The sequence below is a fragment of the Scyliorhinus canicula genome, chromosome 5, assembly GCF_902713615.1.
Source record: "Scyliorhinus canicula chromosome 5, sScyCan1.1, whole genome shotgun sequence".
NCBI lineage: Eukaryota > Metazoa > Chordata > Chondrichthyes > Carcharhiniformes > Scyliorhinidae > Scyliorhinus > Scyliorhinus canicula.
Window position 1 is genome coordinate 226,638,921 of NC_052150.1, and position 25,939 is coordinate 226,664,859.

Consider the following 25,939-nt stretch of genomic DNA (forward strand, 5'->3'; position numbering starts at 1 on the left):
GTTGGGTGTGAGCGGAGTGGGGTTGGGTGTGAGCGGAGTGGGGTTGGGTGTGAGCTCAGTGGGGTTGGGTGTGAGCGGAGTGGGGTTGGGTGTGAGCGGAGTGGGGTTGGGTGTGAGCGGAGTGGGGTTGGGTGTGAGCGGAGTGGGGTTGGGTGTGAGCGGAGTGGGGTTGGGTGTGAGCGGAGTGGGGTTGGGTGTGAGCTCAGTGGGGTTGGGTGTGAGCGGAGTGGGGTTGGGTGTGAGTGGAGTCTGGTTGGGAGTGAGCGGAGTGGGGTTTGGGTGTGAGCGGAGTGGGGTTGGGTGTGAGCTCAGTGTGGTTGGGTGTAAGCTCAGTGGGGCTGGGTGTGAGTGGAGTGGGTTGGGTGTGAGCTCAGTGGGGTGGGTGTGAGCGGAGTGGGGTTGGGTGTGAGCTCAGTGGGGTTGGGTGTGAGCGGAGTGGGGTTGGGTGTGAGCTCAGTGGGGTTGGGTGTGAGCGGAGTGGGGTTGGGTGTGAGTGGAGTGGGGTTGGGTGTGAGCTCAGTGGGGTTGGGTGTGAGCGGAGTGGGGTTGGGTGTGAGCTCAGTGGGGTTGGGTGTGAGCGGAGTGGGGTTGGGTGTATGCGGAGTGGGGTTGGGTGTGAGCGGAGTGGGGTTGGGTTTGAGCGGAGTGGGGTTGAGAGTGAGCGGAGTGGGGTTGGGAGTGAGCGGAGTGGGGTTGGGAGTGAGCGGAGTGGGGTTGGGTTTGAGCGGAGTGGGGTTGGGTGTGAGCGGAGTGGGGTTGGGTGTGAGCGGAGTGGGGTTGGGTGTATGCGGAGTGGGGTTGGGTGTGAGCGGAGTGGGGTTGTGTGTATGCGGAGTGGGGTTGGGTGTGAGCGGAGTGGGGTTGGGAGTGAGCGGAGTGGGGTTGGGAGTGAGCGGAGTGGGGTTGGGAGTGAGCGGAGTGGGGTTGGGTGTGAGTGGAGTGGGGTTGGGTGTGAGCGGAGTGGGGTTGGGTGTGAGCGGAGTGGGGTTGTGTGTATGCGGAGTGGGGTTGGGTGTGAGCGGAGTGGGGTTGGGAGTGAGCGGAGTGGGGTTGGGAGTGAGCGGAGTGGGGTTGGGAGTGAGCGGAGTGGGGTTGGGTGTGAGCGGAGTGGGGTTGGGTGTGAGCGGAGTGGGGTTGGGTGTATGCGGAGTGGGGTTGGGTGTGAGCGGAGTGGGGTTGTGTGTATGCGGAGTGGGGTTGGGTGTGAGCGGAGTGGGGTTGGGTGTGAGCTCAGTGTGGTTGGGTGTGAGCGGAGTGGGGTTGGGTGTGAGTGGAGTGGGGTTGGGTGTGAGCGGAGTGGGGTTCAGCCTTGCCTCCTGAAAATGTTCAAATTGGAAAGCGAAGAGTCCCAATATCTTCAATAAAAGCAAAAGACTGCGGATGCTGTAAATGTGGAAATGCTGGACAAACACAGCAGGGACTGGCAGCATCTGTACAGAGAGATTTAGAGGTCACTTTGGGATCTGAGTCACACTTACTGCCTGGCCTGTCAGTTCTGTTCCAATATCTTTGCCCCCCTGATTGATGCCTGAGCTTGATGGGGGTGAGGCTCTGCCAGGGCTGTGTGTGGGGGCAGTAGATGTTGGCACCCTTGCCAATGCAGGGACAGAGAGGAACTGTTGGCAGTGGGAGCCCAGCTGCTTCTCCAGCCTCCTGCTCCTCCCTGGCTGCTGTGCCACCCCCTGTTGTTAAAGCAGAGCTGGCCCCTGCCCCACACCGACCGCTGCCTCTCACTTTAAACCATCACTGAGGCACTTTGTGATTCAACGTTCCCTCACAAATGCTGTGTCATCATCGTTCCTATTCCGGGGGCGACAGAGACAATCGTCCATTCAACTGAAACCTTCCTGTTACTCCGCCACCTCCATGTGACTGAAGCCGAGTGCTCGGGGTGAGTGCTTCAGTCTTTCATCCCCCAGCCTGCTGTGTTCCACTCTGCTCAAAGTCTGGCACCATTGTGGCTGAAATCATTCTGTGTAACTGGGCTCTTCCTGTGTGTATTGGGGAGGGGTGTGTGTCTGAGCCTGTGTAACTGGGCTCTTCCTGTGTGTATTGGGGAGGGTGAGTGTTTGATCCTGTGTATCTGGGCTCTTCCTGTGTGTATTGGGGAGGGTGTGTGTTTGATCCTGTGTAATTGGGTTCTTCCTGTGTGTATTTGGGGAAGGTGTGTGTTTGATCCTGTGTATCTGGGCTCTTCCTGTGTGTATTGGGGAAGGTGTCTGTTTGATCCTGTGTATCTGGGCTCTTCCTGTGTGTATTGGGGAGGGCGTGTGTCTGAGCCTGTGTAACTGGGCTCTTCCTGTGTGTATTGGGGAGGGTGTGTGTGTCTGAGCCTGTGTATCTGGGCTCTTCCTGTGTGTATTGAGGAGGGTGTGTGTTTCTGAGCCTGTGTAACTGGGCTCTTCCTGTGTGTATTGGGGAGGGTGTGTGTCTGAGCCTGTGTAACTGGGCTCTTCCTGTGTGTATTGGGGAGGGCGTGTGTCTGAGCCTGTGTATCTGGGCTCTTCCTGTGTGTATTGGGGAGGGTGTGTGTGTCTGAGCCTGTGTAACTGGGCTCTTCCTGTGTGTATTGGGGATGGGGTGTTTAAAGCACGGTGCCCTTGGTTACAATGCCAGTTATTCACCCTCCTGCCCTCCCCAGTGAAGCAGTCTCTTTTACTGCCGCAATGACCCGAAGTATTTTTACCTTCAGCTGTCACAAGCGGCAGAAACGCAATCGATAAACTGGACGTTCAATGATTCAGACATCCTTGTATCAAATTCCTTTCTGGGCTTCTGTAACTGAACTGAATGGAGGATATGAATGTTAATTTGTTGGGTTTTGTGAATTCCCCACGTTCCTTCCTGATGGGGCAGGCGCTGTTTGAATTCGGTGTGAAAGGATGACTTTGTATCTGTCTGGGTTTGTATCCATCATGTCCATTTCATCCCAGTCACTGGCAGCCGCTTCCCATTCATCAGGAAAGGGGGGGGGGGGGGGGGGGGCGGGGCTGGCTGTTGACTGGCATTTCCATTGCCCAATTAGTGATCGGGATGGTGCTGCACCTGCTGACTAAGAGCCAATCGGAAGGGGGTATTAGAAGCTGTCAGAAACCTCTGCCTCTTTGTGTTGTTTCTGGGATGTGGGCATTACTGGTTGTGCCTGAGGACACGGACGATCCACCACATTGCTGTGGATCGGGATCACGTGTCGGCCACCGACCAGGTAAGGATGTCAGATTGGAGCTTCGAGTCTGCATCCAGCCTCTGAAAGAGCTCCCTACCCAGGCCCGCTTGCCCAACCTATCCCTCTTACCCCACCTAACCTGTACATCCCTGGACACTAAGGGGCAATTTTATGACGGCCAATCCACCTAACCTGCACCCGGAGGATACCCACGCGGACAGGGGGAGATTGTTGCAAACTCCACACAGTCGCCCGAGGCCGGAATTGAACCTGGGTCCCTGGAGCTGCGAGGCAGGAGTTGCAAACCACTGTGCCACCATGCCGTATGACACTCGTTTCATGGTCGTCACGGCAGCACAATGCTCAGCACTGATGATTCACAGCTCCAGGGTCCCAGGTTCGATTCCCCGCTGGGTCACTGTCTGCGCGGAGTCTGCATGTCCTCCCCGTGTGCGCGTGGGTTTCCTCCGGGTGCTCCGGTTTCCTCCCACAAATCCATAAGATGTGCTGTCAGGTGAATCGGACATTCTGAATTCTCCCTCGGTGTACCCGAACAGGCGCTGGAGTGTGGCGACTAGGGGATTTTCACAGTAACTTCATTGCAGGGTTAATGTAAGCCTACTTGTTGCAATAAAGATTATTGTTATTAGATTTTTAAATTCCAGATTTTTACAGAATTCAATTATTACCATAGCCCTGCGATTGGAACCCTGGGTTTCCCAGAGCATTATTACCCAGGTCTCGGGATTACTATCCCAGTAACCAAACCACTCCCGCACTGCCTCTCCTGCACAGGGAGGCAGTGACATTCTAACAAACAGGAGGATTTGTCACCAATGCGGGTTGCTTTCTAACAAAACGCAACACAAGGTAAAACTTTCTTAAAACTTTCTTTGTCATCTTTCTGACATGTTTTCTTTTTAAAATTAAAGCATTGCTCCATTTGCAGTCAAAACGCACTGTAACAAAACAAAAACGTTGTCAAAAGTTAGTGTTGTATTTTATAAGATTGTGTGTGGGAAGGAGTCAGGGAAATGCATAAAATGGGAAATGCAACACTTTACAATGCACTCCCAGGATCGTGGGCAGCATTGATAGAACCAGCATTTTACTGCCTACTTATAATAATAATCTTTATTGTCACAAGTAGGATCACATTAATGCTGCAATGAAGTTGCTGTGAAAAGCCCCTAGTTGCCACACTCCGGCGCCTTTTCGGGTACACAGAGGGTGAATTCAGAATGTCCAAATTACCTAACAGCACGTCTTTTGGGACTTGTGGGAGGAAACCGGAGCACCCGGAGGAAACCCACGCAGACACGGGGAGAACGTGCAGACTCCACACAGACAGTGACCCAAGCCGGGAATCGAACAGTGAAGCAACAGTGCTAACCGCTGTGCTACCGTGCCAATTACTACGGGGCATAGGTTTAAGGTGCGAGGTGCAAGGGTTAGAGTAAATGTACGAGGCAAGATTTTTTACACAGAGGGTAGTGGGTGCCTGGAACTCGCTGCCGGAGGAGGTGGTGGAAGCAGGGTGCGATGAACGGTATTAATAACTGCCGTAAACTGTACCTGACCTTTAATACCTTGCCCCTTTAAGAGGCTTGGAACCCTGGGGGACTCCGCCTCTGGCTACGCCCCAGGAAACGGTGTATAGGATAAGGCTCCATGTGGTGAGCACACTTCTCTCGGATGCTGTTCAGTTCTCTGTAGATTAAAGCCTTTTGATTACCGACCTCGCTCTCGCCTCGCAATTGAGGGTGCCTCACAGAGACGATAGTGACATTTAAGAGGCATCTTAACAAATACATGAATAGGATGGGAATAGAGGGATATGGACCCAGGAAGTGTAGAAGATTGTAGTTTAGTCGGGCAGCATGGTCGGCACGGGCTTGGCGGGCCGAAGGGCCTGTTCCTGTGCTGTACTTTTCTTTGTTCTTTTGTTTGTTCTTTGAGACAGAAATGCTGGAAATGGTCAGCAGGTTGTCTGCTGAGAGAAATCCGAGTCAATGAGCTTTCATCAGGACCGGGAAAAGCTGCAGATGTAAAAGAATTAGTGTAAGAACAATGTGCAGCCTCATGTGGAAAAGGCAGGGGAAGGCCCCGAAGCCATGATGCTCATTTGGAGAGCTGGTGCAGAAATGATGGGCCGAATGGCTTGAATCTGTAATTCTGTAAGATTTTGAGAAAGTTATGGAAGTGACATATAGAAGCACATGTTGAACGATCAGTGAAGCTAGCAGAGTTGTGTGTTTTTGAGACAAATGATGAAGATATCTTGGACAAGTCACGTTGCCGCTGAAGCTGGTAGAAGCAGAAAGATTTGCTAACCAAGATCAGGAAATGACGGTTGGAATTTTTGGTCGCATAATTAGAAATCATGACCTCGGGAGTCTGCTGCTGGGAAAGATTTATGGCAAAATAGATCAAGGTGGACAAAGAATGATATTGTTCGAATGAGATTCTCAAAAGCCGATGGATGTAGCGCCAATGAAAATGATCCACGCCTCCAGGTCAGGTTTAACAAAGAGATCTATGGTCCCCAATGCCCTCTCTTAGGGCACAGCACCTGAAGGGGGGGAAAGAAGGGAAGAGCGGGTGAGAGAGCAAACGGGAAGGTCTGTGAAAGGGTGGTAAACAGGAGAGATTCAATAACAAAATAGATAGTGGTACAAGGCTAAAGATAATGGTACTGGTAAAGGAACAAAGGGTGGGTCAAAAGCAGAGATTCACAACCTTTCCTTCTGAACATCTCTCCCCCTAGCCCTAAACCTGCTTCCCGGTCTTTTAACGTTTCACAGACCTGTAACATTTTTTGTATAATTCTAATTAGGGGCTGGTTTAGCACAGTGGGCTAAACAGCTGGCTTGTAATGCCAGCAGCGCGGGTTCAATTCCTGTACCGGCCTCCCTTGAACAGGAACCGGAATGTGGCGACTGGGGGCTTTGCACAGTAACTTCATTGAAGTCTACTTGTGACAATGAGCAATTATAATTATTATGAAATGAAAATCGCTTATTGTCACGAGTAGGCTTCAATGAAGTTACTGTGAAAAGCCCCGAGTCGCCACATTGCGGCGCCTGTCCGGGGAGGCTGGTACGGGAATCGAACCATGCTGCTGGCCTGCTTAGTCTGCTTTAAAAGCCAGTGATTTAGCTCAGTGAGCTAAACCAGCCTATACGATTTTTAAAAAAAAATTGATGTGGACCTTTCAGTTGTTGCTAAATAACAATTGTGTCAGAACGTGGAGCTTTCTTTGACAAACGTACAGACATGTTATTGTAGAAGTGGATTTCATTTGGAACTTCGCTGATAGGGTTAATATAACAGTTCTGAAAAGCTCTGTGAAAGAGATGTCAACAGGTCAAGGGATGAAATAAAGGGAGTGTGTCTGACCGGCATCTGTGAAAGCAAAGATGTCAGAAGGTTATGGGATGGAATATAGGGAGTGTGGCATTGGTACTAATTAATGTTCTGACCCGCATCTGTGAAAGCAGAGAGGTCAAAAAGTCAAAGAATGGAATGAATGGGAACCGTTACTTTATTGCAGAGATAACGTAATTAAGCTCGTTTGACCAGTTGGAACAAATAAACATTGAAATGTAAAAGGAAGGGCCTTGGAATGAGATAAGCCAGATGGCCATGGGATACAAAAACCTTTGTATTAATATTGATAGTGACTTGTGCTAATGATTATGTCAAAAATAACCTCCCGACCTCGAAGAATAATTCCATATATGTACATGTTCTGGATCCTTGCCAAATCATAGGTGTATCTAGGAATTTAAGGGGACCACCCCTAAGCTGTAAGATGTATAAAGATACCGTCCTTATTCTGGGATTTTGGCACTTCTCGAAGGTGGTTACCCGACTGCTTAGAGATTTGTCCCGGCCGTAAATAAACGAATATTCGTTACTGACGTGTTCGAGTGTTTTACTTCTGGACTGACGATCAGATACGTGAAAGCGCAATTCACATTTGGTGGCCCGTACGGGGATCTCCAGAGGCGTCTGCGCAACTAACCGGCGTAATTGACTGAGCTCGTTCAAAGTAGAGGACGAATTTGGCCCCCAACGTGAGTAAAAATTTCTTTTCCACCTTGGTATTCGCCTACTATTAGTTTGATCGTTGCTCAGCCTTGCCGTTGGTTGTCGAGAAGCCTCTGCGAGATCCAGGTCAGTCCAGCGAACCCGTTTTAAAGAGGGTAAGTGAGTGAACCCTGTGGTTATCGTCTCTAGGGGCAGCCTGGGACTGCCGCCGTGATTCCAGGCAGCGTTCGCTGGAGTTACGGGCGGGGTTGCCAGGACTGCTAGGGGCAGCCTGAGGAGCCGCCGTGATTCCAGGCAGCGTTCGCTGGAGTTATGGGCGGGGTTCTCAGGACTGCTAGGGGACGGTTAACGGGCTGTGGGCAGCCTGGGACTGCCGCCGTGATTCCAGGCAGCGTTTGCTGGAGTTACGGGCGGGGTTGCCAGGACTGCTAGGGGCAGCCTGAGGAGCCGCCGTGATTCCAGGCAGCGTTCGCTGGAGTTACGGGCGGGGGTCTCAGGACTGCTAGGGGACGATTCCGGGCTGTGGGCTCCGGACGGGACTGCCGCCGTGATTCCAGGCAGCGTTCTCTGGAAGTTACGGGCGGGGTTCTCGGAGCCTATCCCCCGGTATAACCCATACCTTCACCGAAGAATTTTACCTACTTACCCCTTAATAGCATTGGTGTCCTGGGTCCTGTGTTATTAAGGAAGTGAAGTAAGCTAATAACCACTTAAAATCTGGTCTTCTTGAGTTGTATTAGCTGTTTAAACTCGGCTGCTTTCCTTGTCTTTCTCCAGCAGGCTGCGTCTCTCTCTCTCTCTCTCTCTCTCTCTCTCCTGTTGCTGTTGCAGAGTGCTGCTGCTTCTGCTCCCTGGGTTTATATTCTCTTCCGAAGAGTTATTAAGTTTTAACGACTGTATTGTATATGGGCTTGTTTCACTTTGATTGTGGTTTCAAATCGTTTAATTTTCCAATTGTCCCCAGTTCATAACTTTGCCTTTGATTTTGACTTAAATGATGTTTCTCGTAGCCAAGTCATCTCCAATTTTCTTTTAATTAACTTGATGTTCGTAGAATTTTACCCCTTAAATTGACACTAAATTCGACTGAGCATCTTCCATTCTTTCCAGCTGTTTACTAAGAGAGTTTATTTCAATTAAGGTGTGAAACTTTGCTCTTAGCTGTATGCTAGTGACTTGAAAGACTTGCCTGTTTTAAATATTCGTCACTTAATGCAATTGAAACTCTCATCCATGCTTTTTCAGATGCTTTCTGAGATAGTTACATTCCATGAAGGTGTGAGCCATTGTTTCTGCTGAAACCTGCTTGTGAGCAAGGATCTGCATTTTATAACCCTGCTCTTTGCAGCTGCTATTAACCTTTTGTGGGATCTTTCCCTGTACCCCTCAAACCAGATATTGCCAGACTTTCATGTTTCAAATGACACATTTTTCTGTATTATCAAGAACCCACCGCAAAGAAATTGATTGCCTTGTGGAGGGAATACTGTCAGTTAATGAAAGATGCATCTATACTGGCTAGCTGGCAGGCAAATGCCTCAAAATTGGGTATTGGCCTCACCAAAGGGGGAATTGTTAAAACAGTAGAGGTCTTAAAAAGGGAATGTAAAGAATATAAGAAACGTAAGAATGCTAATCCTACCCTGGCGCCGGTCAGCAATGCGAAGCAAGGTTGGGAGGAGGGGGACGATGGGGATGAGGAACATCTGTTCAATTGCGGGGGACGTCAGAAGCCCCCACAGCCCCCACAGCCTCCACAGCCCCCACAGCCTCCACAGCCCCCACAGCCCCCACAGCCTCCACAGCCCCCACAGCCTCCACAGCCACCTCCGCCACCGCCCCTGGAATGTGATCAGTATTATGAGTAACTCAGTATGTTCAGAACTACATTGGTCTCAGAATAAACAGATAAAGAATTTGTGCTGGGCAGTTTCGAAACTGCTGCGTTGAAATTGACACTGCATGGCTCCGCAGGGTCCTAGTGCCCGCTGATCACAAACAGTCACTAGCAGAACCGCCTCAAGGAGGCACTCCTCCAGGCCCCTGCCCTTGGTCGACCCTTATTTGATCGCCCTTTTCAGCTCTATTGCACAGTCCTTGCCGACTGCGCCACAGCTGTCCTGACCCAACGCCACGGCGACCGCTGTCGCCCGGTTGCATACTACTCCTCTAAACTCGATCCGGTGGCCCTTGGCTATCCTATCTGTACCCAAACTCTTGCAGCTATCTACAACAGCCTGCTATCGGCTGCTAATATTACCCTCCAACAAGATATCACTGTCTATAGTTCCCATTCTGTTACGGCCCTTTTGGGACAGCTACAGACTCAGCATCTCACGATGGCTCGTCAGAACAAATATGAGATTGCTCTCCTTAATAACCCAAAGGTCCAGTTTGCCCACTGCACCACTATCAACCCTGCTGACTTTTTGACGCATCCTCCCACAGACATGCTCGACCCAACTCATGACTGTCTGCAACTGTTGCAGGAAGTCTCCTCGGTTCGAGACGACCTCTCCGATATACCCCTCCCAAGTGCAGATTGTTCCTTTTTCACCGATGGAAGTTCTACCGTCGGCGAAAGGGGGGATAGACAATCTGGCTATGCAATCATCGATCAAGACGGTGATGGAAAAACAGAGGATTTCTAACCTCCGCTGGTACACCCATCTCACACCAGCAGTTAGTAACCCAGTTATTGCAGGCCCTTATGCTCCCAGACAAGATAGCGGTGATAAAATGCGCAGCGCATACAAAAGGCACAGGACTGGTGGAAACGGGCAACAGGAGAGCGGACGAGAAGGCAAAAGAAATTTCTAAATCTGGCAAACTAATGGTGCCTAGAATGATGAGGCAGACTAAAACCCCCTCGGGAAAGTCCCCCTCTGAAAAACCTATGCCAACCATTGCTGACATAATCCAAATGCAGGAGGACGCTCCTGCAACTGCTGTAAATATGTGGAAAAACTTAGGATGTATATATGATATCGAAAATAAGCTGTGGGTCACCCCGGTAGGACAAACATGTATGACCGATGCATTAGCAGCCTGGGTGACCGAATGTGTACACTTTGCAACTCATTGTGGAGCTCGTGCCACAGGGGACATATTGTTAAAAAGCTGGTGGCACCCACGACTGCAAGAAATGGCCCAACAAATTAGCAGTCGGTGCCTAATCTGTCAACAGCACAACCCCGGTAAGGCCGTCCCCTGTGATCCTGGCACAACCCCCTTACCTGAGGGTCCATTTGAGACCCTACAAATGGATTACATTGAGTTGGAAAGATGTCAATGCTATAAATATGTGTTAGTCATTGTGGACACTTTTAGCAAATGGACCGAGGCCTACCCGACTACGGATAACAAGGCCTCGACAGTAGTTAAGGTGTTAATGCGAGAAATTGTTCCGCGATTTGGAATTCCAGCCCGGCTGAGCTCTGACAATGGTCCCCACTTCATAGGTCAAATCAATAAGGAATTCTGTGCTCTGCTTGGAATAAAGCAACAGTTTCATTGTGCCTACAGACCACAAGCCGCTGGAGTGGTGGAAAGGGCTAATCAGACTCTAAAGACTAAACTCGCTAAACTACAAGCAGACACTGGGGCCACTTGGCTCAAACTCCTGCCTTTAGCACTCTTCCAGCTACGTGCCACCCCCGCAGGAAAAACTCGCCTAAGCCCAGCGGAAATACTATATGGCAGACCCTTTCGAACGCCTTGGGACAGCAGTGTTCCACGGAATGTTCAATTCCATTACATGACTACCGAGATGGCTAATTATATATTAACACTAACTAGAATTTTGAAAGGATTACACTCCCGAGTTCGTGCCACCCAGGAAGAAGTCCCATCCATTACTCATGACGTCTCCATCAACCCTGGGGATTATGTCCTAATTCGAAATTGGACACGTAAAGGTTTGGAACCTCGATGGGAGGGTCCCCTACAGGTTCTACTCACTACCCCCACTGCAGTAAAAGTGGAGGGCCGGAACGCATGGGTACATATGCACCATTGTAAGTTAATTAAGTATCCATGATGTTCTAAACTTTTCCTTTAAGTCCTAGGAACATGAGTACCAGGATGAGGCCCCTCTTCGCCGTCACAATACTCGCCACCCTGCTCTCTCTCGCTGCATCCGAAGGAAGGAGATGCCTGTACGGAAGCCGACACCCACCCATGTGCCGGGAAGGGACCCCACGATGTGGAACAACGACAGATCTCCGATGGATCACCACCGCTATCAAAACCTGCCCGACCACCGTTCCTCCCGACGACCAGAAGCGCCGATTCCTGATTACGTACATGGTTCTAATGTACGATCGCCGCACATGCAGGTGGAACCACCGGTGCATTGATAAGGACAGGGTACAAATTTTAACACCAAGGACTACTCACCCCTACTCGCCTTCCAGAAGGAAGCGGGCAACGCACCATGTAACGGCGAATTCATTTCTGTTTATGTCCTATGTCTATGCTAAGAAAGTGGGTGTCTCCTCTTGCTGGGTATGTACACAGGTCCCGACCCATGCCCATGGAGGCATTCCCTTGATATCTGTTCCTTTCTCGATCGAACAGACGGCTGCATGGGTTATATTCCAGACAGTTCAGAGAATATCACGCGTCTGGTAACCCATATCAGAGATGGAGTACAGCGCTTGCGACTCGCCGGTCAGGCTGACTGGTGGAGCTGGATGTGGTCCAATTCTTGGGCCACTTACCTATTCCATGGGCTCATTATCTTCGTTACCATCTGTTTGTTGCTCTGTATCATAGCTACTGGTGTGAAATGCCTATGCAACCGTTTGGGTGCCACTGCATTACCACAGATGCTTCAGAGATCCGCCCTAGACGAAAAAGAAAAACTGGTTCCACCTACCCCTGACCTATATGAGGAAGTGGCATCCTGCCGGAGCCTAGTAGAGGAGGAGTACCTCCGCCTCGCTCTCATTTCCATCTAAAGTATCCTGAGTGTTATGTGATCAAGGAATGATCAAAGGGGGGAATGTAGAAGTGGATTTCATTTGGAACTTCGCTGATAGGGTTAATATAACAGTTCTGAAAAGCTCTGTGAAAGAGATGTCAACAGGTCAAGGGATGAAATAAAGGGAGTGTGTTCTGACCGTATCTGTAAAAGCAAAGATGTCAGAAGGTTATGGGATGGAATATAGGGAGTGTGGCATTGGTACTAATTAATGTTCTGACCGTATCTGTAAAAGCAGAGAGGTCAAAAAGGCAAAGAATGGAATGAATGGGAACCGTTACTTTATTGCAGAGATAACGTAATTAAGCTCGTTTGACCAGTTGGAACAAATAAACATTGAAATGTAAAAGGAAGGGCCTTGGAATGAGATAAGCCAGATGGCCATGGGATACAAAAACCTTTGTATTAATATTGATAGTGACTTGTGCTAATGATTATGTCAAAAATAACCTCCCGACCTCGAAGAATAATTCCATATATGTACATGTTCTGGATCCTTGCCAAATCATAGGTGTATCTAGGAATTTAAGGGGACCACCCCTAAGCTGTAAGATGTATAAAGATACCGTCCTTATTCTGGGATTTTGGCACTTCTCGAAGGTGGTTACCCGACTGCTTAGAGATTTGTCCCGGCCGTAAATAAACGAATATTCGTTACTGACGTGTTCGAGTGTTTTACTTCTGGACTGACGATCAGATACGTGAAAGCGCAATTCACATTATGATCAATGTTCATCCATGTTTTGATTTCATTGATTAAAAATCCAGTATCTTTGAAGTTGACTTTACTAAACGTCAGGGGCTGGTTTAGCACAGTGGGCTAAACAGCTGGCTTGTAATGCCGAACAAGGCCAGCAGCGTGGGTTCAATTCCCGTACCGGCCTCCCCGAATAGGCGCCGGAATATGGCGACTGGGGGCTTTTCACAGTAACTTCATGGAAGCCTACTTGTGACAATAAGCGATTATTATTATTAAATGGGACTAACCCATTCAGGACTGCTGAAGAAGCGGTACTGTATTCATCAGAGTTCACACTGAATGAACGTAGCCATTAGCATTTTCTAATATTACAGCAGTGACTACACATCACAAGTTGTGGACAAGATTATTCCATCCTGTGTTCTGGAAGATGAGTATTAATCCATAGATTCCCTACGGTGCAGAAGGAGACCATTCAGCCTGCACTGACCCTCCAAAAGAGCACCACTCGGCCCACTCCCCCTCTCAATCCCCGTAACACTGCGCATTGATCATGGCTAAGCCACCTAACCTGCACATCCTTGGACAGTGGGAGGAAACCGGAGCACCCGGAGGAAACCCACGCAGACACAGGGAGAACGTGCAGACTCCGCACAGACAGTGACCCGAGGCTGGGATTGAACCAGCATCCCTGGCGCTGTGAGGCAGCAGTGCTAACCGCTGTGCCACCATGCCGCCTGATGGCATTTGGTATTATCAACTCCTCGCTTTTGGGACATTAATTTTTGTCACTAGCACACATCACCTAACAAATGCGTCACCTTGTGTCAGAACAAATTTCAACGTAGATGAACTTCAATGCAGATCCAGCCAGTAATTTAGGAAGGGAGTTGAAGGGAGTGACTGAATCTGACAGTTTGATAAACATGAATAGAGATCGTCAGTAATAGCTGGGAAGCATGATAGAATCTGAGAGATGGATTAACTTCAGTAAAGATACAGTTGTTAATGGCTGAGAAAGATTACTGATAGGACTGGCTGGATGTGATCACAGATATAGTTAGCCACCATTCTGAGCAGTCACTGAATTCCATGGCGCAGGAGATTAGGATGGGAATTAAAACAGATTGCTGGCCGCATGTAATAATCACTATCCTCACAGTAACATTAGTAAAGATAGAGTCAGCATCGTAGGGCAGTGGCTGGAAGGAGCGATTGAACCAGAGAATGCAGCACGGTAGCATTGTGGATCGCACAATTGCTTCACAGCTCCAGGGTCCCAGGTTCGATTCTGGCTTGGGTCACTGTCTGTGTGGAGTCTGCACATCCTCCCCGTGTGTGCGTGGGTTTCCTCCAGGTGCTCCGGTTTCCTCCCACAGTCCAAAGATGTGCAGGTTAGGTGGATTGGCCATGCTAAATTGCCCTTAGGGTCCAAAATTGCCCTTAGTGTTGGGTGGGGTTACTGGGTTATGGGGATAGGGTGGAGGTGTTGACCTTGGGTAGGGTGCTCTTTCCAAGAGCCGGTGCAGACTTGATGGGCCGAATGGCCTCCTTCTATACTGTAAATTCTATGATCTATATGGCAGGAACAAAATTAAAATTGAAGTGTTGAGTGGATTGGATTTGTTTATTGTCACGTGTACCGAGGTACAGTGAAAAGTTTTTTTCTGCGAGCAGCTCAACAGATCATTCAGTACATGGGAAGAAAAGGGAATTAAACAAAATTCACGAAAATACATGAGAATACATAATAGGGCAACACAAGATATACAATGTACTACATAAGCAATGGCATCGGATGAAGCAGACAGGGTGTAGTGTTAATGAGGTCAGTCAATAAGAGGGTCATTTAGGAATCTGGTGACAGTGGGGAAGAAGCTGTTTTTGAGTCTGTTCGTCCGTGTTCTCAGATTTCTGTATCTCCTGCCCGATGGAAGGAGTTGGAAAAGTGATTAAGCCGGGTGGGAGGGATCCTTGATTATGCTGCCCGCTTTCCCCCGGCAGCGGGAGGTGTAGATGGAGTCCATGGATGGGAGGCAGGTTTGTGTGATGGACTGGGCGGTATTCACGACTCTCTGAAGTTCCTTGCGGTCCTGGGCCGAGCAGTTGCCATACCAGGCTGTGATGCAGCCCGATAGGATGCTTTCTATAGTGCATCTGTAAAAGTTGGTAAGGGTTAATGTGGAGGTGCCGAATTTCCTTAGTTTCCTGAGGAAGTATAGGCGCTGTTGTGCTTTCTTGGTGATAGCATCAACGTGAGTGGACCAGGACAGATTTTTGGTGGTGTGCACCCCATGGAATTTGGAAGATGGGAGATGCTGCTGAAGCAGGCAATAGGAAGACGTAACTGATGTTGGGATGGTTCACCAACACACCCTATAATAATGCTTTGTTTACACAGGTGGTTATAGCTTGTCTTTCTCGACTGTGGCCTGAGGATTCTTCACAGTGACTGGCCAACTCTGTATTCCCTCCAGGCACAGCGCTGCAGTGGCCGGATGAGGCACTGCAGGGAACGGCCTGGCACTAAGTCCCAGGGCCTGAAGGACGGGTAAGTGACAGGAGTCCAAGGGTTGGGAGAGTTCGGAGCGCATGGATCGTCACGGGGGGGGGGGGGGGGGGGAGGGATGAGGGTCACAGGGGATAGGCCAGGGTGGTGGTGGAGAGATCCCTGGAGCTCGTAGGCCATCCTCAGTGCGGCGACGAGGGGATCTTCACAGTAACCTCATTGCAGTGTTAATGTCAGCCTACTTGTGACACGAATAAAGATTATTATTTAAAAAAATAATTTTATAGTACCCACGGGCAGCACGGTAGCACAAGTGGATAGCACTGTGGCTTCACAGCGCCGGGGGCCCAGGTTCGATTCCCTGCTGGGTCACTGTCTGTGCGGAGTCTGCACGTTCTCCCCGTGTCTGCGTGGGTTTCCTCCGGGTGCTCCGGCTTCCTCCCACAGTCCAAAGACCTGCAGGTTAGGTGGATTAGCCATGATAAATTGCCTTTAGTGCCCAAAAAAGTTAGGAGGGGTTATTTGGTTACCTAAGGATAGGGTGGAAGTGAGGGCTTAAGTGGGTCGGCACAGACTCGATGGGCCGAATGGCCTCCTTCTGCACTGAATGTCCTAGTCTAGTCTCAATTCATTTTGTCCCATTAAAGGGCAATTTAGCGTGGCCAATTCACTTACCCTGCACATCTTTGGGTTGTGGGGGTGAGACCCACGCAAGCACGGGGAGAATGTGCAAACTCCACACGGACAGTGACCCAGGGCCGGGATTGAACCTGGGACCTCAGCGCTGTGCGGCAGCAATGCTAACCACTGCACCACCATGCTGCCCACAAGATTATTATATATATTCCCCAGTATAACACTACAAAGGAATGAATTGTTCCCCCTTTCTCAATTTCCCCAGTGTAAGCAAGACAGCACAATTAAGTGATAAACTATTTCCTCTTGTTGCTGGGAATCCAGAACAAACAGGAAGAACCTGATATGCTGCCCAAGTGTGATGTCAGGAGCACTTTGTCACACATAAGAAATGTGGGACTGTAGCCTCCCCAAAACGCTGTTGAGTTTCTGAGTATTAGAAATTCCAAAATGGAGATTGACAGTTAAGGGATCTTGAAACGCTGAAACTTGCAGCTCAGAATGTGGCCATTCAGCCCACTGAGCCTGTGTTGCCTCTTAATAATAATAATAATAATAATAATAATTGCTCATTGTCACAAGTCAGCTTCAATTAAGTTACTGTGAAAATCCCCTAGTCGCCACATTCCGGCGCCTGTTCGGGGAGGCCGGTACGGGAATTGAACCCGTGCTGCTGGCCTTGTTCTGTATTACAAGCCAGCTGTTTAGCCCACTGTGCTAAACCAGCCCCTCTTTGAAAGAGCAGTGACGGTTAGTCCCACCTTCGTGCTTTGATTGAAACCCTGTACCTCCTCATCCTCAAACCCCTAACTCCCGTTTAAAATTATTTATAGATTCAGCTTCTCTGCATTTTCAGGTGAAACGTTCCAGATCTCTTGAAGCAGTGACATCCTAAAGCCACTCACCAAATAGAATATTTGCTTCTCTATTTACTCAATCCAACCTCTCATCACCTTGAACATCTCTTAAGTCACCTCCCTGCTCCAAGGGGAATCTCTCCTCAGCCAACCTCTCCTCATAACTGCAGGTCCTTCATCCTCGGTGAAGTGAAAATCGCTTATTGTCACGAGTAGGCTTCAATGGAGTTACTGTGAAAAGCCCCTAGTCACCACATTCCGGCGCCTGTCCGGGGAGGCTGGTATGGGAATCAAACCGTGCTGCTGGCCTGCTTTAAAAGCCAGCGGTTTAGCCCAGTGAGCTAAACCAGCCCCTAGTGAGCTAAACCAGCCCTCCCCAGTGGAGTTTTACCAGGATTTTAAGGGTTAAGTAAACAAGGTAGGTGTCGGTCGGCACGGTAGCACAGTGGTTAGCACTGTTGTTTCACAGCGCTGGGGTCCCAGGTTCGATTGCCGGGTTGGGTCGCTGTCTGGCATAGTCTGCACGTTCTTCCCGTGTCGGCGTTGGGTTTGCCTCCGGGTGCTCCGGCTTCCTCCCACACGTCCCGAAAGACGTGCTTGTTAGGTGAATTGGACATTCTGACTTCTCCCTCGGTGTACCCAAACAGGTGCCGGAATGTGGCGACTAGGGGCTTTTCACAGTAACTTCATTGCAGTGTTAATGTAAGCCTACTTGTGACAATAAAGATTATTATTATATAGATCAGCCATAATAGAATAATGGAACAGTTCTGGCGGACCGGGTGGCATATTTCTGTTCCTGTGGTGTTAATAATAGAAAACCTATAATGAGTGGCAGGAAGGAATAATTCCATTTTATTAACTTCACGTTCCCAAAAATCGTAAATGAATCACGCAAATATTAACCGACATCCTGTGCTCCTAAAAATAAAAGGACACAGAGAGCGCAGCAGCTGCGAGGGGGAGTTTAGTTTGGGCACAGGTGAACCTTGGGTCTGGCTGAGGGAGACTTTCAGGAGGAAACAGGCATGGACCCTCATTAAGGTGATGATTTATGTTGTGAATCTGTAACAGGAGGGTAGCAGAGCTAACCCGGGCTCGCTGCTACTGCTCCTGAGGGCAGTTTGGGGCTGTTTAGCACACTGGGCTAAATCGCTGGCTTTGAAAGCAGACCAAGGCAGGCCAGCAGCACGGTTCGATTCCCGTAACAGCCTCCCCGAACAGGCGCCGGAATGTGGTGACTAGGGGCTTTTCACAGTAACTTCATTGAAGCCTACTCGTGACAATAAGCGATTTTCATTTCATTTTCATTTCAGTTTGATGCTGTGATCATGACAAGGCCAGCAGATTCAATTGCACTGCACTTCGTCTGCAGCAGACGCCCAATTGTACAAGAGCTGTATGTACAGTTGTACCAGAAACGTGTTAGTTTTACAGACAGAGGCAGTGAAGGGGATGTTCCTTTCACCTAGTCCCCTCGAACTGCACAGGGTGCAGTTTTGAAGGTTTTTAAAAATCAGTGTGATATGAATTGAGCTACACTTGTATCGACACATTGTCCTATGTGAAAGTGTTACTCATGATACGTATCCTTGGAATGATTGCTTATCCTTGTTGCTGGTACAGTAAGTGCGTCTGTTTTGGGTCTCGACTGTCGGGTGAAGGCTGGGTGAGGCCTCGCACCTCCCGTGATTCAGGGTCACACCGCTGTGCTGTGGGGATGTCTCTGACTTTTGACCATTTGATATTTGACTCCAGCAGTTCTGGTTTGGCGAAAGACCGTAATTAACAGAGGGTTTTATTGAGGGTGTGACAGATTCTGTCTACTGGCACAGGTTAGTTTATCAATCCAGGAGCGATTAAGCTGCGTTCAGCTGATGGCGATCGATCCTGATGGTTGGCCTATCATCCAAGGAGCAGAGTTGCCGTATTCCAGGTGGATTTCCATCTGCCGGTGATACAAAGCTCTCGACCGTCAGAATTTGGGCATTAAAGAGGCGGGAAGATGGTTTGTAACTAACCTTTGTAAAATGTAACAACTTGCTCTTTTAATGACTTAAGATAATTCGCAAAAGAAACAGGGGCAAGGTGAGGAGATTTCTAAATTGTACGTGGGAGTTCTAATCTGGATTAGGCTGTCTGAATGAGCAGTGGAAGCAGGTTCAATCCTAAAATTCAAAAGGAAATTAAAAAGGACGGACTTGCAGAGCTATGGGGAAAGAGCAGAGGCCATGTATTTAATCAATTACTCTTTCAAAGAGCTAGCACAGCACAATGGGTCAAATGGCCTCCTGCTCTTGTGTAAAAGTCTATGATTCTTCCACAGGCAGGTTATCGACAAGTGAAAGATAGGTAGCTTCAAAAATTGAAGGGGAAATATTAGAATGTGCGAGAACATTACAAGATATATAACCTACTTAAAGTTTAAATAGAGAGGAAGTAAGAGGCATGAAACGGTACAACTATGTAAAGTGAACTGTTTTATTTCCTTGCAAGATTGTTTTACATTTAGTCAAAATATAGAAGTAGATTTCTTTTTGGCGAAATTGTAATAATATTTTTCTGTGCCAAAGTGGGGGAGCTGAAAACAGACAACACTTTGGAACGGTCAGAAGGTTAAAACAATGCGGGGATTGAAGGCTGTTGGGTGGGAAGGGAATGAAAGGTTAGTGGAATCCCTGTACATGCTGTTAATAAATTGCAACTTCAGCTGCGTCAGTGGCTGCGAGTGTCTGTGCATGTGCGTCAGTGCATGTCTGCACATGTAAACCAGAGTTTGCGTGCATGTACTGTAGGTTATAAACAAATGCAGCTTCCACAGTGCAACTTGTCCCAGTTTGCCATTTCAATGGACTCCTTGCATAGATTTGGGATTTAGCATTTTGTTTATTTGAGGGATTTTACGTCAGAGATTGGATCTGGAGGAGGGAATGGCTGCTCTCTATTACCTAAGGGGGGGGGGGGGGGGGGGGGGGGGGGTGATGCAGATGAAGGTTCACCAGATCCGTTCTTAGATGCGAGATGCCTTTTGATGGGAGATTGGGTTGAATGGGTCTATATTCCGGGAATTTGAGCGTGAGAATTGATCATATTGAAATGCATGAAACTCATAGAAGGCTGGTGGTCAGGAAGGGTAGCTCAGTGGTTAGCACTGTTGCTTCACGGTCCCAGGTTCGATTCCTGGTCGGGTCACTGTCCGCGCGGAGTCTGTGTGGGTTTCTTCCGGGTGCTCCGGTTTCCTCCCACAAGTCCCGAAAGACGTGCTTGATGGGTGCATTGGACATTCTGAATTCTCCCTCTGTGTACCCGAACGGGCGGCGGAATGTGGCGACGAGGGGATTTTCACAGTAACCTCACTGCCGTGTTAATGTAAGCTTACTGGCAACACTAATAAAAATGAAGGGATATGGGAATCTGACAGGAAAGTGTCGATTCGAGGTGGATCGGCCTTGATGAGCGACAGAGTAGGTTTGAAGAGCTCTCTGTACGACTGGTATTTTGTATTTCTGATGTACTTGGACTCAGTTGTTGTGAGTACGTCACTCCCATCGACTGGAGATGAGGTCAGTGTCTGGCCACTGTGGAGTTGGCAGGAGTTCAGACTGCCGTTGACCTCAGGGCCTTGACAAAGAGAATCAGCTTCCAAAGCTGTTTGCTATTGAGTGACCCACGACTGGAGTGACCGATCAGCCTTTTGTGTGTCAGTGCGGCACACTCAGGAGCAAGTCACTGTCTGCTGGAGGGAGAATGCAACGTGTTATTGTTCCCTCCTTTGGGCCTCAGGATTGTAAATTGCATCATGAATGGGGCCCTTATGTCCCTCAGCCATAACATGTGTCCGTATTGGTGAAGCGAGCAGTGGATAATCGTCTAGAAATTTGTGGAGAAGAATATATCTTCCATATCACAAAGTACGTTTTTTTAGAGGCACTATTAATGGTGAAACTGTTAACTTCTTGTTACTTGTCCAGCAATTTCTAGCCATCGCTTCATAAAACATGGGGGAGCCTTTTGGGATGGTGTTATTTTTCTTTTCAATAATCTTTATCGTCACAAGTAGGCTTACATTAACACTGCAATGAAGTTACTGTGAAACTATGGGGGGGGGGGGGGGGTGCAGGGAGAGGGGAGGTGGTAGTTAAGCAGAATAAAAGGTGCCTTACTCCGCATTTGATCAAGTTCCACCTGACCTGGGGAATGCTTGGCGCACCCCAAATAGAGAAGTGACCTATTCATGGAGTTGACAATCGTGATAACCAAATCTTCTTTCTTCATTTTACTGCAGGGCTGCTTAGGAAACACACTGCTTTACTGAGCCTTTTGTTTTTAAAGGAGGACCTAGGCTTTGCATTCTGTAACTGGGTGAACACTATTGCAAACTATTGTGTAGCGAGTGAATGCAGGCAATTACCATGGCACTGATGGTCCACGTGCTAGCTGCTGTTTTTGGAATGGGGTCATGGATAGCTATCAACGGCCTCTGGGTAGAACTACCTCTTATTGAGCCAGAGATCCCAGAAGGATGGTACCTCCCTTCATACCTCACCATCATCATCCAGTTAGCCAACGTCGGACCTTTGTTTGTCACACTGATGCACAAGTTCTGCCCCAGGAAACTGGACGAGACGGCCGTCATCTATGCCATTGTATGTTTAGGCATTGTGGCCTGCTTCCTTCTGCCTTTCTTCTGGAAAGTGACTACCATGTTTGGCGGGGCTCTGCACAGCATAGCGCTCCTGGTCTTGGCATTTTTTGTCTCGCTGGTGGACTGCACTTCCCCTGTGACCTTCCTGCCCTTCATGACCCGCCTGCAGCCCAAGTTCCTGACCAGTTTTTTCATCGGAGAGGGCCTCAGTGGGCTGGTCCCAGGCCTCGTCGCATTAGGACAAGGTGTTCGGGTCGTTAGGTGCATCAATATGACCATAAACACAACCAGCAGCGTGCCGTCGAACTCAACTGGAGGCAACAGCTACAGTATTGTCGCCCACTACCAGCCGGCCAATTTTCCCCCAAAGGTCTTCTTCTTTTTCCTCAGTGGTATGATGTCACTATGCTTGGTGGCATTCATTCTCCTCAACTATCTCCCGGAGTCCCATCACCAACGAGCAACCGGTAACTATGTTAAACAGACAGAAGCTGCCAATGGAGGGACAGATTTGAGCAAGATGGAGGTGGCAGAACAGCGACCCATGATCAGCCCTCCGGACGGTCAACAGGAAGCCAGAGTGAAAGCCCTGGGAAATTTGGCAAATTGGATCCAAGATTGGCTCAGTGGTAGGAGGCAGAGGGAGATGGTGGAAGGTTGTGTTTGTGACTGGCAGGCTGTGTCCAGCGGTGTACCGCAGGGTTCGGTGCTGGGTCCCCTGCTGCTTGTAGTGTACATTAATGATCTAGACGTGAAGCGGGACGTTTGATCAATAAGTTTGCAGATGACATGAAAATTGGTGTGTGTTAAGTGGAGAGGGGGAAAGCCTTCGATGACAGGATGATATAGACTGGCCCTGGTCAGATGGCAGAACAGTGACAAATGGAATGTAACCTTGAAAAGTGTGAGGTGCTGCAATGTGGAAGACTAACAAGGCAAGGAAATATACGGTGAACGTCAGGATGCTCAGAGGACCAGAGGGATCTTGGGAAGCCTGTCCATAGGCCCCCGACGGCAGCCGGACAAAATTTTTAAGTGGAACCCGCACCCGTACTCCCCATCACGCTGAGGGGAGGTGGGGGGGGGGGGGGGGGTTGTTGTATTTAAACTCTCTTCACATAAGCTGTTACAATGATACAGGGTCGTTTCCATCATGTTCTTTATGACAGTAGCACACACCCTCCAATAGGGAGGCAGAGACGCACGCTGTAAGTAACTGAAGCTCATGTCCCCCACCCTGTGGCAGGAGTGTGGAACAGCAGGAGGGTCCAGTGCCACCTTTACTCACTTGACAAGGTGTTGCTTTGAATCGTGCTGTGATTAAGACGATAGCCATGCAAACTAATACCTGTGCCCAGATATGGAAACAAATACCCTGCAACTGAATCAGACGGGCAGATTTCAGCGTGCCTCTATCATACCCCGGGCAGCACGGTAGCACAAGTGGCTAGCACTGTGGCTTCACAGCGCCAGGGTCCCAGGTTCGATTTCCCCGCTGGGTCACTGTCTGTGCGGAGTCTGCACGTTCTCCCCGTGTCTGCGTGGGTTTCCTCCGGGTGCTCCGGTTTCCACCCTCAGTCCAAAGACGTGCAGGTTAGGTGGATTAGCCGTGATAAATTGCCCTAAGTGACCAAAAAGGTTGGGAGAGGTTATTGGGTTACGGGGATAGGGTGGAAGTGAGGGCTTAAGTGGGTCGGTGCAGACTCGATGGGCCGAATGGCCTCCTTCTGCACTCTATGTTCTATGTACCCCCTTGCTCTGGAGTCCCTGGCCAAAGGAAAATAGTTTCCCCCTATCGACCCTATTGAATCGTTAATATTTCAGACACCTTGATTGGATCACCTCTCAAACGTGAATATGAGCCTAGTCTTTGGGCGTGTTCTGAAGTGGTGGAGGGTGGCTCCCTAGTGGCCGACGGCAGAATAATTGCACCTCTCGCTGCAGCAAAGCGAGAGGTACCTACCCTTCCTGAGTTGGGAGTGCCTGAGCTGAATGCAGTTACTCCAGCTGGGGTCTGGCCAATACTCTGGGCAACTGAGCAGAACCTCCCTCTGCATTACCTGCTGTCTCCAACCCAGTGCCCAGGTGAGCTGGAGAAGAGTTCCGACTGCGGCTGACTCCAGGGCGATTGAAAATAGATTGTCTCCAGAAAGGTGATCTCCACAGAAACCCAAAGGATGTGCTTCCTGTCTGACTGGGGCGTTCAAGACAGAAAGGACAGATGAATCTCGGTGGAGATTGGGAGCCGCCATTGGTGGCGTTCAGTCCTCCGAGCTTTCTGTCCTTGTTTAGAATGCTGGTTTGTGTTAATGTTCTTTGTTTCCCTTCCAGGTCACTGAAGCTGATGGGGTTCCTGGTGCTAAGTGGCAGTGCCCTGGCCTCCTATATCATGGCCATGGCCGTTCTGAGTCCATGCCCCTGGCTGGCTCAGACCAACTCTGGAACCACCCTCATTGTGAGTGTTCTTTCACCCAAATTTTATATTCCGAACCTCCTGAAATCGGCTTCAAAAGTAAGATCTGTTCTGTCATGCCTTTATTCACCTTCAGACAACCCGTTGCAGTCCCTGAGGTGTAGGTACACCCACAGTGCTGTTAGGAAGGGAGTTGCAGGATTTTGACCCAGCGACAGTGAAGGAACGGCTGATATATTTCCAAATCAGGGTGGCGAATGGCTTGCAGAGGAACTTTCAGGTTGTGGTATCTGTGGTGCACCCACAGTGCTGCACCTCTGACTGTGTGGCACTCCCTCAGTACTGACCCTCTGACAGTGCGGCACTCCCTCAGTACTGACCCTCTGACAGTGCAGCACTCCCTCAGTACTGACCCTCTGACAGTGCAGCACTCCCTCAGTACTGACCCTCCGACAGTGCGGCACTCCCTCAGTACTGACCCTCTGACAGTGCAGCACTCCCTCAGTACTGACCCTCTGACAGTGCGGCACTCCCTCAGTACTGAGCCTCTGACAGTGCAGCATTCCCTCAGTACTGACCCTCTGACAGTGCGGCACTCCCTCAGTACTGACCCTCTGACAGTGCAGCTCTCCCTCAGTACCAACCCTCTGACAGTGCGGCACTCCCTCAGTACTGACCCTCTGACAGTGCGGCACTCCCTCAGTACTTACCCTCTGACAGTGCTGCACTCCCTCAGTACTGACCCTCTGACAGTGCAGCTCTCCCTCAGTACTGACCCTCTGACAGTGCAGCATTCCCTCAGTACTGACCCTCTGACAGTGCGGCACTCCCTCAGTACTGACCCTCTGACAGTGCGGCACTCCCTCAGTACTGACCCTCTGACAGGGCGGCACTCCCTCAGTACTGACCCTCTGACAGTGCAGCACTCCCTCAGTACTGACCCTCTGACATTGCGGCACTCCCTCAGTACTGACCCTCTGACAGTGCGGCACTCCCTCAGTACTGACCCTCTGACAGTGCGGCTCCCTCAGTACTGACCCTCTGACAGTGCGGCTCCCTCAGTACTGACCCTCTGACAGTGCGGCACTCCCTCAGTACTGACCCTCTGACAGTGCAGCACTCCCTCAGTACTGACCCTCTGACAGTTCAGCATTCCCTCAGTACTGACCCTCTGACAGAGCAGCTCCCTCAGTACTGACCCTCTGACAGTGCGGCACTCCCTCAGTACTGACCCTCTGACAGTGCAGCGTTCCCTCAGTCCCGACCCTCTGACAGTGCGGCGCTCCCTCAGTACTGACCCTCTGACAGTGCGGCACTCCCTCAGTACTGACCCTCTGACAGTGCAGCACTCCCTCAGTACTGACCCTCTGACAGTGCAGCATTCCCTCAGTACTGACCCTCTGACAGTGCAGCACTCCCTCAGTACTGACCCTCTGACAGTGCAGTGCTCCCTCCGTACTGACCCTCTGACAGTGCGGCACTCCCTCAGTACTGACCCTCTGACAGTGCAGCACTCCCTCAGTACTGACCCTCTGACAGTGCAGCACTCCCTCAGTACTGACCCTCTGACAGTGCGGCACTCCCTCAGTACTGACCCTCTGACACTGTGGCACTTCCTCAGTACTGACCCTCTGACAGTGCATCGCTCCCTCAGTACTGACCCTCTGACAGTGCAGCACTCCCTCAGTACTGACCCTCTGACAGTGCAGCACTCCCTCAGTACTGACCCTCTGACAGTGCGGCACTCCCTCAGTACTGACCCTCTGACAGTGCGGCACTCCTTCAGTACTGACCCTCTGACAGTGCGGCACTCCCTCAGTACTGACCCTCTTACAGTGCAGCACTCCCTCAGTACTGACCCTCTGACAGTGCAGCACTCCCTCTGTACTGACCCTCTGACAGTGCAGCACTCCCTCAGTAGTGACCCTCTCACAGTGCAGCACTCCCTCAGTACTGACCCTCTGACAGTGCGGCCC

General features: G+C 49.9%; 1 protein-coding gene across 1 annotated transcript in view; it reads left to right on the forward strand.

Annotated features, from left to right (window-relative positions):
- Positions 1–1,459: 1,459 nt before the first annotated feature.
- Positions 1,460–25,939, forward strand: part of LOC119965710 (riboflavin transporter 2-like) — a 39,716-nt gene continuing 15,236 nt past the window's right edge. Inside the window, exons 1-5 of the mRNA XM_038796471.1 lie at positions 1,460–1,891; positions 15,305–15,454; positions 21,191–22,313; positions 22,797–22,846; positions 23,882–24,005. Of these exons, the coding sequence (XP_038652399.1) occupies positions 21,303–22,313; positions 22,797–22,846; positions 23,882–24,005 (1,185 nt within the window). The 5' untranslated portion in view covers positions 1,460–1,891; positions 15,305–15,454; positions 21,191–21,302. The remainder of the gene's footprint in view (positions 1,892–15,304; positions 15,455–21,190; positions 22,314–22,796; positions 22,847–23,881; positions 24,006–25,939) is intronic.